Genomic DNA, 14,396 nt, shown 5'->3' on the forward strand with positions numbered 1-14,396 from the left:
AAAATGGGCCTGAACAGACTAGAGCATGTATGGAGGATTCATATATCAGGCTCCAACTAGTTTGGGAGTGAGGATAGTTGATTGGTTGATTGATACTATTCTTGATAGGCAAAGTAAATGTTTCATTACTGTAAAAAGCAACATAAAGAGAGCACTTATAGATGAAATTTACGTACTAAAGCAGGCTAAGCCCGTAGGGAATTTTAAAAATCTATTGGACTATCTATTGCATATACATCTCTGCAAACAAATATCTTTTTATCTATGTATAGGTTGAGCTATCCCTTTCAAAACATCTCATATTTATATGTTTTGATTGGCATTTCAAGTACCTCGGGCTTAGCAATGCCAATTACATGTATAATTAATGGACTTTAGCCCTTTTAGGTGTTATGTGGGTAGTATGGGAGGAGAGAAATAGGAGAATGTTTGAAGGGGTTAAAAATGATTTTGTACAATTAAAGAAATCTTTTATTTCTAGTTTCTTTTTGGTGCAAGCAATAAGGTCTTATTTGTATAAAAGATTGTCTTATTTGAGAAACATATGTTTGTGTAGGTTTTCATAATCTTGGTATATGACTTGGATACGGGTTTTGATCCAGGAGTTTCCCCACCATTAATAAAACCATTTATTTTATCGTCACAATAGTATATTGATTAGTTGATTTTCTTTTTATAAGATATTTTAGGAATTAAATGACTTGGAGGCCAAGTTTTTTTTTTTTTTTGAATAGGTAACACTTGTTTTATAAACCAGCACTTGGGTAGTGCTAAACCCTTTTACAGCAGATAAAGAGCATAGCAATAAAACAAAGAACTCCTTATCCTAGCATGACTCTAACACTAATATCTTCTGCATCTGTAGGATAGTTCTTTGTACACCAAAAACACGAAAGCAAAATAGAATCTGTTTTAATTTTCTGTACTGTTCTACTCCTGTCTTGGAAACACCTAGCATTCCACTCCTTCCAGATGGTCCACCTTATACAGGCTGGGATGGTTCTTCAGTAGCTCTTGTTTTTAGCTCCCTTCCCAGCTTCTTCCCAACTAGATAGAGTGTCAACAATCTTGCTAGGCATTGTCCATTGTATGCCTCTGAGATTGATGAAAATCTTCCATAGCTGCTCAGTGATTCTGCAATGCAGGAACAAGTGTCCCATTGTCTCAGCTGCCTCTCCACTTAAACAACAGTGTGTGACTAAGATAATGTTCCTCTTCCTAAGGTTTTCATGTGTCAAAACAGCTTCTTTTGCTAACAACCATGAGAAACATGCCACCTTCAAAGGTGTTTTGGCTCTCCATATTTGTTTCCATGGCCATAAAGAATTCTGTGCTCACTGTCAAGTTCAAAATTTGTACCCTGAACTTACTTTGTATGCCCCTTTGTTGTGACCATTCCACCATAGTCTGTCCATCCCATTCTTTAAACCTTGGAAAGCTTCATGAATTTTGAAGAACTCAATCAGTCTTGGAATCTACCAATCATTCAAGCTTCTTCTGAAATTTAATTCCCAGCCTTGGGGAGACCACATATCAGCTACTGTTCTGTCCTAATGAGTAGCTAAATCAAATATATCAGGGAACTTCTCTGCAAGACTCCAATTACCTAGCCACCTTTCTTTCCAAAAGACAGTTTTATTACCATCATAGACACTAATGGTGGTGTGGCTAAGTAAGATGGGCCACCAGTTTCTGATAGATCTCCAAACAGTAACACCATAAGGATTGTTTGCTGCTTTAGTCATCCACCCATCCAATTCTCCATACTTTATTCTGATCACATTTCTCCATAGAGAGTGTGACTCATGGGCATATCTCCACAACCACTTCATTTTCAAAGCTTTACTTTGGTTCTTCAGGTTTTTAATACCAAGACCTCCCTGTTTCTTGCTTGATATGAACACTTTCCACTTGACTTAAGTGATTACCTTTCCTGGTTTTATTTCCTTGACAAAAAAAGGATCTCCTGATCTTGTCTTGTCTAGCCTCTGTATTACCCCTGCCGGGATGGGGAAAAGAGTAAGCATGTAGGTTGGGAGAGCATCTAATACAACATTGATCAAATCCCTCCCCCCCCCCCCCCCAATAGATGGGCTTTCCATCTTGATAAAATCCTTTCTCATCTTTCCATAACATTGTCCCAAATTTCTTTAGACCTTGATTTGGCCCCCAATGGCATCCCTAGATATATAGAGGGTTGGGTTCCAACTTCTCCCAGAATTGAAGCCAAGAGATTTATGTTTCGGACAGTGTAAATGGGGTAGATGTGGCTCTTCTCCCAATTAATGTGCAAACCTGAGATGCCTTCAAAGAGTACTAGGATTACTCTTAAGTATTTTAATTGCTCGTCTTCTGCACCACAGAAAATCAAGGTATCATCTGCATATTGTAGATATGTCACCTCCAGTCTTTCTCCACTGTTTTTAGCCACTTCAAAACCTGATAACCAGCCATTGACCGTTACTGTCTTAATCATATTGTTCAGCCCTTCCATGTCTAGGATGAACAGAAAAGGGGACCAAGGTTCCCTTGTCTTATTCCCCTTTGTGCTGCAAAAAAACCTTCAGATGCTCCATTAATCACTACTGAGAACTATACAGTTGAGATGCAGAATCTGATCCACTTCTCCCAAAGCCCATTTTCCTGAGAATGTTGAGAAGAAATCCCCAATTCACATAATCATAAGCCTTTCCTATATCCTATTTGCATAGGATTCCAGGCATCTTTTGTGATAATCTTGAATCTACTGCTTCATTAGCTATCAATACTGCATTCATAATTTGTCTACCTTGAATGAAAGCCGTTTGCTGGGAATCTACCAACTTATCCATTACTCCTTTGATCCTTTCAGTCAATACTTTAGAAAAAAGTTTATAGAAGCTGCCTATCAAGCTAATTGGTCTAAAGTCTTTCAACTCCTTGGCCCCTTTTTTCTTGAGAATCAGGGCAATATATGTTGCATTGAAGCTCTTTTCAAATATCTCATGTTCATAGATGTGAAAGGCATTTATAATGTCATGTTTTAGACCCTCCCAACATTTGATGAAAAAGCCCATTGTGTATCCATCAAGTCTAGGGGCTGTGTCTATAGCACACTTCTTCAGGCAACTGTGCACCACCTCCTCAAATTTTGCTTCTAATTATGCTTTTTCTGCTTTTGAACTTGTAGGACAGTTTATCATGTTTCCTACTGGTCTCCATCTTTCTGTTTCTGTGTACAACTTCTTATAAAACTGTATGATCTCCTCCTTTACTCTGTCTGGTTCCTTCACTATCTCTCCTTGGTACTTCCAGTTGGTCAATACAGTTGCTTCTTTTATGGGCATTAGCTGAATTGTGAAAGAACTTGGTGTTGTTGTCACCTTCTTTTAGCTACAAAATTATGGATCTTTGCCTCCATGCTGTCTCTTCATTCTTGAGTAGCTCTTCATACTCCAGGAGGGTTGTTGACTTCAATGCAGCCTCTTCCTCTGTTAGGGCTCTTCTGTCAATTATAGAGTCCAGAGTTGCCATCTTGTTTAACAGATTGGACCATTGCAAAGACAGGTTTCCTTTTTCTTCCCTACTCCACTCATTGAGTTCACCCTTTCAGAGCTTTTAATCTGCATGCTAAAATGTAGTCTGGTTTCCCTGAATATGCAAAAGAATTTCACCAAGACCTGATTTTGTCTATAAATCCGTATGTGTTTAGCCACCAATTTTTGAATTTGAAATAAGATTTGTTCAGGTCCCATGGTCCAAAGTGTAAGGCTATAGGCACATGGTCTGATGTCAGTCCTTGTAGAGCAATCTGCTTCACTTTGCTGAATTGTTCAGTCCACTCAGATGTGAATAGAATTTTATCTATCCTTGATGCAGCAGTGCTCATATCTCCCCTGAACCATGTTGGTGCTCCTCCTTCAAGTGGAAAATCAATAAGCTCCAGGTATTTTATGGTATCTGAGAATTCTACCATTGCAGAAGACCTTCTTTGACAGTTCCTCTTCTCTGTGGGGAACCTACACACATTGAAGTCCCCACATACTACCCAAGGACCCTCCATTAAACCTCTAGGAAGTGCATATCATTCATATCACTTGCATAAAATCCCACATAAAGTTTCCAATTACTCACATGCGTACTCTTCTCCACTTGCCATTTCTGCATTGACTCACCAAATTGTCCAGATAAGTAACTTTTCAAGAATCTTGAACTTGCTTTATCGATTATCACGTGCACTTCAATGACCTGGCTAAGCTGATTTGAACTTTTTGGTAGTCTTGGATTGATAGCCACTGCTTTGTAATAATTCTTCTGACATGTTCAGGCTTCCATCTTATGATGACTTTTTTGCGAATCTCTCTGCATTGCAGTAATTTCGATCCTTCTGGTCTCCTGGTGGATGTTGATGACGTGATCTTTTTAATTCCCGAGGCATTTTAATACAATCTGCCTAAAAAATTGGTCTTCTCACAATATGATAATCATAGATCTCTATTCTCTTACTCCATTAGCATGGTCATGATTTTTCTTTCCTTTTTGATGTCAATTTGTAGGAGATGGGTACACCATCAAAGCTATTTCAATCTTCTGTAACTTCACTAAAAATTATTTTTGTGCTCGATGATTTCATATCAATAATTTGCAGCTACTCCCTTCAAAAGATGTCTTCTTGTAATAATAAAGGCTCTTATCTTGCCATTTCACCTCATTGACTATTGACTTCTGTTGTTGTTGTATCCCACTTGAAGGATCTGGGGTGTATGTTAGTGAGCACATATTTCTGGTCTGGGACTTGTTTTGGTGGTTTTTAAGATCACAAACTTGCCAGAAAAAGTATTACACTGATGTTTTCTTCTGAATCATTATCAACGAGCAGAAGCTTTCAGCTTTTCTATAGTTTGCCTGTAACTTGAACTAATGTTTTTGACTTAATTTTCCTTTCATCTCTACCTTTTTTCCCCACAATTTCTTCTCTTTAAGCACTTTCTAGTTTCTATCTTGTATATGCAGTATTGGTGCCGTTAATTGGAGAAAACTTTGCAGGTTTCAGGTTTGAAGTCTATTACTTCCAAGCACTTGGCTTTGACAAGCCAAGTCATCGGTTTCACATATACTATAATTCCAGGTAGGCAATGATGACGAAGCTGTTTACTGATGGTTCTTATACTGTTTCTGGCTTTTGTCTAGTTCCCTGTCTACTGTTGTATTCTGTTGATCTTCGGTTTAAGATATATTAATGTGCTGACATTGTTCCACTGGTAATAACATGCCATTACCATTTGTGTAAAGTTTCTACCTGAATTGGGGTTGGAATTTAAAGGGGAAAGTATGCTGTTTATTTTTTTGATGACCAGGGAAACCCGCAGCTGCTACCCTTTGGGTGTGCACAAGATAAAACCCCTGCTCCTATGCAATAGCTCGCAAACCACACAGGAGAGGTAACCCGCACTAGGCAAGCCCGGTGCGATGAGCTTGACCCAGAAGGCATACCCTTGCTTTCGTTGGCAAGAGGTTTCAAACTTGAGACCTCCAACATGAAAGTCCCAAGCCCAAACCACTGGGCCACCCGAAGGGTGGGAAAGTATGCTGTTTATTTACATTGTTATCTTTCTACCTCTGTCAGTGTATAGTTGAAATCATTAACAGTGGGAAGTCCATTGCCCATTATACAAAAAGCCGTGTGTTGGCATCTTTCTACCCGAGTATCTGAATAAGTATTCAGAGGAAACCATCCATTCAGGTTTTCGGTAGATTTTTTTTTTTTTTTCATCTGTGAATGCATCCTGCCTTGGTTTTTTTTGCATTACACATGATCATCTCTGTCAGTTGGCAATTCTGAAAGCAGCAAATTCCATCAAATCTTAATATTGTATGATTCCTTATGCGTACTGAAAACTCCTGGTTTACCACAATCATGTCAAAAATTGTTGATTTCCGACTTGAACCTGTGTCTTTAATTGCAGAATCTCACCTATCTCATCAGCCATTTTATATTCCTTTCATCTCTCTGTCCCATATGCAGTCATTACAAACCTGAAACTCTGATGACTGTGCTCATTTTCTCCAGCTCTTCACCCTTTCTTCATTAGACTATTTAGTGCTACATCTCTTTTTTCACCCTTTTTTCATTAGGCTCTTTAGTGCTACATATAATTTCTTCACCCTTTCTAAATTAGATTACTTACTTAGTGGGGCTGAATCATGAGGTCCTAGGTTCAAATCCCAGCAAAGACAAAAATACTAGGTGATTGCTTTCCATCTATCCAAGCCGTTACTTTCTTTAGGCCATAAAGGGTTTCTTGTCTTGATATTAGAGTTGCTGTTCTTCCTGATTCCCAAGATAAATTGGCAAGGGGCACCTAAGAGACAAAAGTATTTCATTTTATCTGAAAAGGAGAGGAGGATCAAGTTCGTCTAACTAAATTTGTTGACAAGGGCAGATGTTAGAAATCATCTTGAGTAATGATTCTTATTACTATTGTTTGAAACATGATATGGTTCTGGATACGCTAATACTGTATGCTCTCCCTTAACTGCAAAGGAACTGCGTAGAAGTATTTTTCATGCTTAAATAAGTTTTAAAAATTTCTTCGTTACCTATTGTGTAACTTGTTTTTATTTCGGACATTTGTGTTGAAAGAAATCAAGAGAATACTGTTTCTGAGAGTGCCTGAGACACACAAGGGATTGCTAATGCTGGAGGTTGATCGAGTAGCACAGGTAATGAAGAAATTTTGCTTATATTCATTCCAGCATATTCCTTCCATCCTAGTAGAGTAGCTACTTGAAGAATGAATATTTTCTGTTTCTTCGCCAGCCTTCGAGATTTTTAACGAGGTTCCATTTTCGTTTGTGAATGTTCCTTGGGTATTTTTCATTTTTCTGTTCTGTCTGCAAACTTGATGTAGATTCTCTTTTTCTCCTTTTTGGGAGGGTGGGGTTGGGGTAGGGAGGGAGTGTAACTTCAAGGGTTTTATTCTTTATCTCTTGTTAAGCTTGTATTTTTGGACCACCTGGATGTCCTATTTAATTGTACTATATGCGAGTATGATATTGTGTGGAAGAAAACAAAGAATTGAGGGCATTTTTTAGATGTTACCGGCTTACTGCTAGTTATGCAAGTATGGACCGTATCGAGCTATACCTATCCCACACTATTTGTTGTATCTATTAACATTTATCTGCTTTTCTCATTCATTCTCAATAGATAATCAACTGCTATTAGGTTTTACTGTGCCCCAGTCAAATATTTTTCTATTCTGAGATCATTGTACTTTCAAAGCATCATAATCGAAGATTTTGGCTGGACATCCTTGACCATGATCTCTTTCTGGAATTAGGACTACAAAGTTCATCGTGATGAAATACATTCGAAGTTGGTTCAGATAATGCGAGAAAGATTGCTGGTACACCTTCGGAGTTTGCCACAAATTGTTGAGAGTTGGAATAGGCAGGAAGATACTGACTCACAGCCAAGTCAGTTTGCTCGTTCAATCACAAAGGTAGAAGTTTGTTACATGTCTGACTGCGTTCTTACCCCAGTTCTTGTCCCATTTTCCCTACCTTTTTTTTATATATATTTTTTTGGTCAATTGTGACAGAGAAAGGAAGGGTGGACTTACCCATTTTTTTATCATTTCTCAATGATTTCCCACTTGCTTTTTGCAAATACAAGATATATAAGTTAAGTTACCAGCTTCAAAAAACAAATACAAGATATATAAGTTTTCATCATTTCAAAGATCTTTTTGAAAACATTAGAAACTAAAGGTTTTGCAGATTTTTTAAACAGGTAAGTAATGCTCTATTAATAATAAATATTACTTACCTGTATCCCACTTTATCAAGTCCTGGACTCTTGCTTCAACACTGTATCAACACCCACTTTATGTCGAAGCAAGAAATTGCAAAAAGCATTAATCCAACAGTGTGAATGTCCTGGACTCTCTTCACCACTGTATCCAACTTTATCAAGTGACAGGCCTTCCTTGTTACATTCCCACAAAGAATTTTACCTTATCCTGTCCAATTTCTTCTTCACGCAAACTGGCATTGGAAAAAAGAAGACATAAGGTAAATTGGGAGAGAATTTTCCACGCTAGTGTTGACTCGAATCTAGCCCCTAATGACCTTCCTAGGTATTCCATAGGTAGTTTACCGGTCTGACAATCCAAGATATTACTCAGCCTATGTAAATCTTGCAAAATATTTACAGGGAACATAGAGCTCTTTCCCAGGTTAATCGTCGGTCGAATTACTGCTTCAAATAAGATTAAAAGCACCTTTAGATACTTTCGTTGTGACTCCTCAGCTCTGCATTGAATAAGTGGATCATCTGCAATTGTATGTGAGAGACTTACACTCTATTGTAGCTTGATGCCCCAGCTCTGGAGCCCCTAATTCATTGTAAAGTCATTGCTTTGTTTGAGCATCAAACTAGACCCTTACATTAGCCAAGATGAATAAGAAAGGAGATACGAGACTGTCTTAATCCGTTAAAAGTAGGATATAACCTTGTGGTGCACCATTAATAATTACAGAAAGCTTCATAGTGGTTATTCTTTTTCTTCGTCACAACTTCTTGGCAGTCATGCACATACTGCAAAACTTCATTCTCACACTCACACACACGTCTAAGTACTTAGACTGTTTCGTAGGCAACCTATGAACAATAAGAACACACCAGTTTACAGGAACAAGTCCCAACCTTATATTAATCTCTCAGATACCAAAAGGGATGTGCTCACGAATTTTTCTGAGGCATAGAACACACTCTACACTGTCTTAGAATAATTCTGCCAACATATAAAATTTGTACACAGGCAGTTACACAGTGGTTACAACCAGTTACAACTAGCAGCATGCCAGGCTCATGACTTTAACAGAATTCTATCCAAATAAAAGTAAGTACAAACTGATTATCCTAACATCTGGACAACAATTTGAACTTAACAACTCCATGTGCCACACACATAGTCAGCCTTTGCCGAATTTCCATGCCTTTAACACTTAGAATATTTTCAGTGTCCTTCCAGCACTTAGAATTATTTCATCTTTTGCCAATGCCATGCCATCGTCAAGCCAACTCCAATGCCTTGCCGTTGTCAAGCCAATGCCAATGCCAATGCCACTGCCTTGCCTAGCCAATGCCACTTTCGCACGCATGCTCATCAGGTGCCATGTGCCTGTCCTTGCCCACTGCGCCCAAGGCTGCTTTGCCAACAATCTAGCACCTTGGAACTTTGTTGTCCACCAACACTTAGTCGCCACAGCCATGTACATTGTTTCCACAGCTCATGCCAAGACCAATGCACAAGCCTTGACATGCCTTGCCGACATCTATCTTTGAGACTGAGGGTCTAACAAACCACCCCAACTAGTTGAACTCGACGGCCTTATCAAGGCTGTTTTGTGGTAGTCGTCGATTTGCTTGTCAAACTGCCACAGATCCTTTCTTTTCTCCCAAACTGCATCTTCCTTAGCTTTGCGCTTCCATTGCACTAAGAATTTTGTCTTCGTATTCTTCTTATTGTTTCCAACAACCCGGTGATCAAGTATTTCCTCAATCTTTGCCTCAAACTGCATTGGCACCAGAGGAGGAGCCCTCTTAGACTTGTTTCTGTCCGGATAATCAACATCTTCAAAATACGATTTCAGATAGCTTACATGGAAGGTGGGATGTATTTTAAATCTTTCTGGCAACTTCAACTTATAAGCAACTTCACCTACCCTTTCAACTACCTCAAACGCTCCGTCATACCTTGGAATCAGCCCTCTATGTCTTTTCTTGTTCACAATCTGCTTCAGATTTGGGGAGTGAGCTTAAGCAACACTTTGTCTCTGGCATTGAACTCAACTGCACGTCTATGCTGATCGACATACTTCTTCATGCATTTCTGTGCTTTCCTCAAACTGTCTTGTGCCTCGACAAGCATCTCATGGTTGTCCTTGACTCTTCTATGTTGCAACATCAAGGGGCATCATGCCTTGAACAAGTTCGAATGGACTCTTCTCTGTTGGTGAAGAGCTGTGTAGAGTATACCAAAACTGTGTCGTATCTAACAAGTCTACCGAGTTCCCCTGACTTGCTGTCACGAAATACCTCAAGTTTTCTTCGAGAAAGTGGTTGATCCTTTTGGTCTGGCTTGAACAAAGTCATCCAAAACTGACCAGCGAACTGTGCATCCCTATCACTCACATTGTCACTTGCGCACCAAAGAGTTTCACCACATGTTTATAGAATAAACTGGCAGCAACTTCCGACGAGCAAACAACCGGAGCAGCAATGAAGATAGAATATTTTGAGAACCTGTCTACCACCACCATGATAGGTGCATTACAACTTTAGGAAATCCAGAAATGAAGTCCATTGAGACAGATAACCATGGCCTTTTTGGAATAGCAAGAGGTTGCAAAAAACCTACCTCCTCCTTACGTTCAGTCTTGTCCATTTGACAAACATGGCCAGTCTTCACATAAGATTCAATATCATCTTCCATTTTCAGCCAGAAGTACACACGTGACAGCAAGGCTAGCATTCGTTCTACACCCAGATGATCAGCCCACGGAGCATCATGCGCTTCCTTTATCAAGTCATAATGCAGTCCACCTCCTCCTAGTAGAGAGTGTGTTCTATGCCTTCGAAAAGTCCGTGAGCATATCTTTTTTGGTATCTGAGAGATTAATAAAAGGTTGGGACTTGTACCTGTAAACTGTTGTGTTCTTATTCTTCATACGTTGCCTACGAAACAGTCTAAGTACTTAGACGTGTGTGTGACTGAAGTCTTACAGTGTGTGCATGACTGCCAAGCAGTGGCGACGAAGAAAAAAAATCACCACTGTGAAGCTTTTTGTAATTATTAATGGTGCACCACAAGGGTTAATTCCTACTTTTAAGGGATTAAGGCAGTCTCGTATCTCCTTCTTATTCATCTTGGTAGGATTATTCTAAGGCAGTAGAGAGTGTGTTCCGTAAAAATTCGTGAGCATATCCTTTTTGGTATTTGAGAGATTAATATAAGGTTGGGACTTGTTCCTGTAAACTGTTGTGTTCTTATTGTTCATACGTTGCCTACGAAACAGTCTAAGTACTTAGACGTGTGTGTGGGTATGCGACTGAAGTTTTGTGGTGCTTGCATGACTGCCAAACAGTGGCGATGAAGAAAAATATCTCCGTCTCAACATTCACTCCACCCAATCCACTTTCCGCAACTCATATCTTTTAGTGATGTGAGTAGATATGACTATGGGTGTTCATGGTTCGGTTTTGGGGTAAAACCAAACCAATTAAGTCGGTTTTTTCAATTATTCATATCAACCCAACCCAAACATAATTCATATCCATCAGTTTGGTTGTTTTCGATTTGGATTGGTTTGGTTCTGTTTTTTCGACATTTAAGAAATAGGTAGGTATTCATTAGCAATAAAGACTGCGTCTTTTAGTTACTTTCCTTTGATAGAAGGCATTTGTGTATCTGCTATCAGAACATTCATCTACCTCTTAATTCGTGCTGCCAACATCTTGGATAAAATTTTGCAGAAGCTCCTTACTAATCATAGTGGCCTGAAGTCCTTCATCTCTTCTACACCAGCCCTTTCGCGGGTATTTCTGTGATTGACAATGTCCTAGCTTATCAACATGAAATGTATTGGTGCAAAGGCGGTGTGAGAAGAACAGTTGAATTGAGGAAGAGAAACTATTGAAGACTGATTACTAACTTCCACATTTGAATGTGGACGGACCAATCTGTGAATCAGAACATCACCGTATTGAGTTGATATATTAATGACGGCCAAGTTCTATCACCTCTTGGAATATTTACCCTCTAATTAGATTAGCCGAGTTTTTTGGCTCATTCTCGAAATAGTTCGATCTGATATAATAATGGTCTGTGGCTGTCTTTCTCGTCCTCCTAGCTTGAGTTATCTCTTAATTTTCCGTAATCTTGCTAGTGAGTTTCCACTGTCTTTCTGTATTTATTTAGCTCTTACATTCTTGTTACTTCTGTTTTTGTTTGTTTCTCTTTGTTTAAGTTTATCAGAAAGCTCCCTTAAACTGATTTTACTTTCTTCATTTGTTTGAAGGAGGTTGGCCTTCTCCAACGTGTGTTATGTCGTACTCTGCATGAGGTAGATGTTCAAGCTATTTTCAGGTGAGGATTCGAAACTTTGACAAAAAATTAGCCTTTTTTTTTTGGAGGGGTGGGGGGCATGGATTTCTTGCACCAGCAGTGATGTCCTTCCTTTGATTCTCTTTCTACAGTAATCCGTCTTCACGTATTCTTTCCAAAGAAAGCGGGTGGAGGGTAGAGTAACATGTCTGATTACTTTACCTTACAATTAGAATATTAGCTTCACTTTGGCAGTGATTTTAACTCTTGTAGATATCAACATCCTCAAGTATGGCTTTCCGTTACTACTTTCCTTATTATATTTACTGGTTAAACTAATTTTATGCCTTGGATGCTGGCTTTGCAAACTGGAAGAAGTGCTTTCTCTCTCTTCACTCTTGCTTCCAAAAAGGACTTTAGGTATTCGAGACCAAATATATTTGTACTGATTATCATTACTAATATTCAGTGTGAGATACTATGCATAAGTATGTCTTGGAAATAGTCCTTGCTTCCATCAGATAGTCCTAAGAATGTGATACTTGCAGGCAAGTGGTTATCATCTTTCACTCACAAATTTCGGAGGCATTTTCACGATTGGATATTAGCAGTCAACACGCTAGACAAAGGTACTGTCTATATAACCAGAAATTTAATTCAGACGAGACATAATTCAATAATTTGTACTATTCAATGGTCTTTGAATGATGAAATTCTAAAAATTTTCTTTATCAAGGTAACTTATTTTTTATATATAAGTTAAAATTTCTGATTTTTACTTCCTTTCTGTGGGAGTTCTTTATCCATTCCCTTACTTGTTACCTCCTATGACTTAACTTGTTTTTTCTTGGAACAGAGTGTATCGTGATGTTCAGCATCTTCTTGGATGTATCAGATCATTACCTTCTGATAGTAAATCCAATCCTCCCAATTGGGGGCATCTTGATGAGTTTCTGGAACAAAATTTTGGTGCAGAAGCTTGTCAATAGGTTCCTTGTAAAACTAGGCTGTTCTCGCAAACATTGAATAGGTGTGCTGGAACAATCCGAGGACACCTGAAGACTACGCATTGACACTGTACAATTAACTTGAGGTAAAATCTTGTGTTACTGGATTCTTTATCTGTGTGAATAAATAGTAAGAGACACTATAAATGAAGCAGATATCTGAAAATTTATTATGGATAAACTGCATTCGAAACTCCTTTAGTTGTGCATGAGTTGCATCTCCTGTTGCTCCATTAACAAAAATGCCTTTGCTCATCTAATCAGTTACATTCAACTCATACTGCGCCATGATTAACTGAAACAAATATTTGTGTCTAGTAATTAAGAGGGGAGAGTATGTTTGATGAGATAAAAGCTTGTTTAGAGATTTGGAAGATGTCCCCAAGTTTATAACAATTATGGAAGTGAACTGCAGAGGTTCATTAATTCACACTTGCACAATCATATATTTTATTTTCATGTGAGTTTCTTTGCTAACTGATTCAGAGTAACGTAGTTTTATTTTCTGTAGTCAAATTGTTGGATTTTCTCAAGTTGTGTCAATTACTGCTATCAGCATTTTGTCTAGAATTCTTTTAAGATAATTATTGTTGGATAATTCTCTTATTTTCTCTTTACATCAATCTGCAATGCTCCCAGATGCGTAGCTTCTTACTGGGTGTCTTAATACCACGGTTGAATTGAGTTTTGAGGGAGCAAGAATCTTTAACAGCAAATTTGGAGCTATCATACACAGCTTTTGATCTGTCAGATGTTTGATATTTTTTAATGATTGTATTCTTTTGGCCTGGACATTAGATTATTTTCTCTTCCCTAGATTTTAGAGAGAAAGGAAAAAAGACATCAGCAGAGAGTGGAAGCAGAATAATAATATTTATAGAGTGCAGTTGTAGTGTATACTAGTGAAAATAATTGTATGTATCAGTTCCTTGCTTAATTTGAGTATGTCTTCTTCTGTATCAAATATCAATGGTAACTGTTTTTGTAGCCTCTCAGCCGTTCTCTTGAAATGAGGTGGGGTTGGAAAGTTGCTTGTTTTTCTTTTAATTGTTCCCGCCCTTGATGAGAACAATTTTTCGTTGACTTTTTGTTATTCAGGTTACTTTTAGTTTTCTATTGTAAAAAAAGACTTGGAGTTGGCTAAACTCATTCAATCGGTCCCCATCTCTTGAAAATGCTAGCAATTTGACTCCACCTTGAAAAGTTCGGTTTGGTTTTGTTAATACAACTTTTCGAGCTATTAAGCTAAGCTTCTGCAAGGAGTTGGAATAGTATGGTTACTCTTATGTCACGATTC

The 14,396-nt window shown here is 38.4% G+C and overlaps 1 protein-coding gene across 8 annotated transcripts in view; it reads left to right on the forward strand.

Moving 5' to 3' along the window:
- LOC129872209 (vacuolar protein sorting-associated protein 54, chloroplastic-like) overlaps positions 1–14,063 on the forward strand; it is a 30,644-nt gene extending 16,581 nt beyond the window's left edge. Inside the window, exons 14-21 of one of the 8 annotated variants that reach the window (XM_055947103.1) lie at positions 5,026–5,107; positions 6,623–6,702; positions 7,323–7,484; positions 12,067–12,134; positions 12,468–12,512; positions 12,641–12,721; positions 12,949–13,185; positions 13,739–14,063. In XM_055947103.1, coding sequence (XP_055803078.1) covers positions 5,026–5,107; positions 6,623–6,702; positions 7,323–7,484; positions 12,067–12,134; positions 12,468–12,512; positions 12,641–12,721; positions 12,949–13,081 — 651 coding nt within the window. In that variant the 3' untranslated portion in view covers positions 13,082–13,185; positions 13,739–14,063. The other 7 variants (XM_055947105.1, XM_055947104.1, XM_055947106.1 and 4 more) reach the window with 7 other exon arrangements.
- Positions 14,064–14,396: the final 333 nt, after the last annotated feature.

This window comes from Solanum dulcamara, chromosome 11, assembly GCF_947179165.1.
Source record: "Solanum dulcamara chromosome 11, daSolDulc1.2, whole genome shotgun sequence".
NCBI classification, from domain to species: domain Eukaryota; kingdom Viridiplantae; phylum Streptophyta; class Magnoliopsida; order Solanales; family Solanaceae; genus Solanum; species Solanum dulcamara.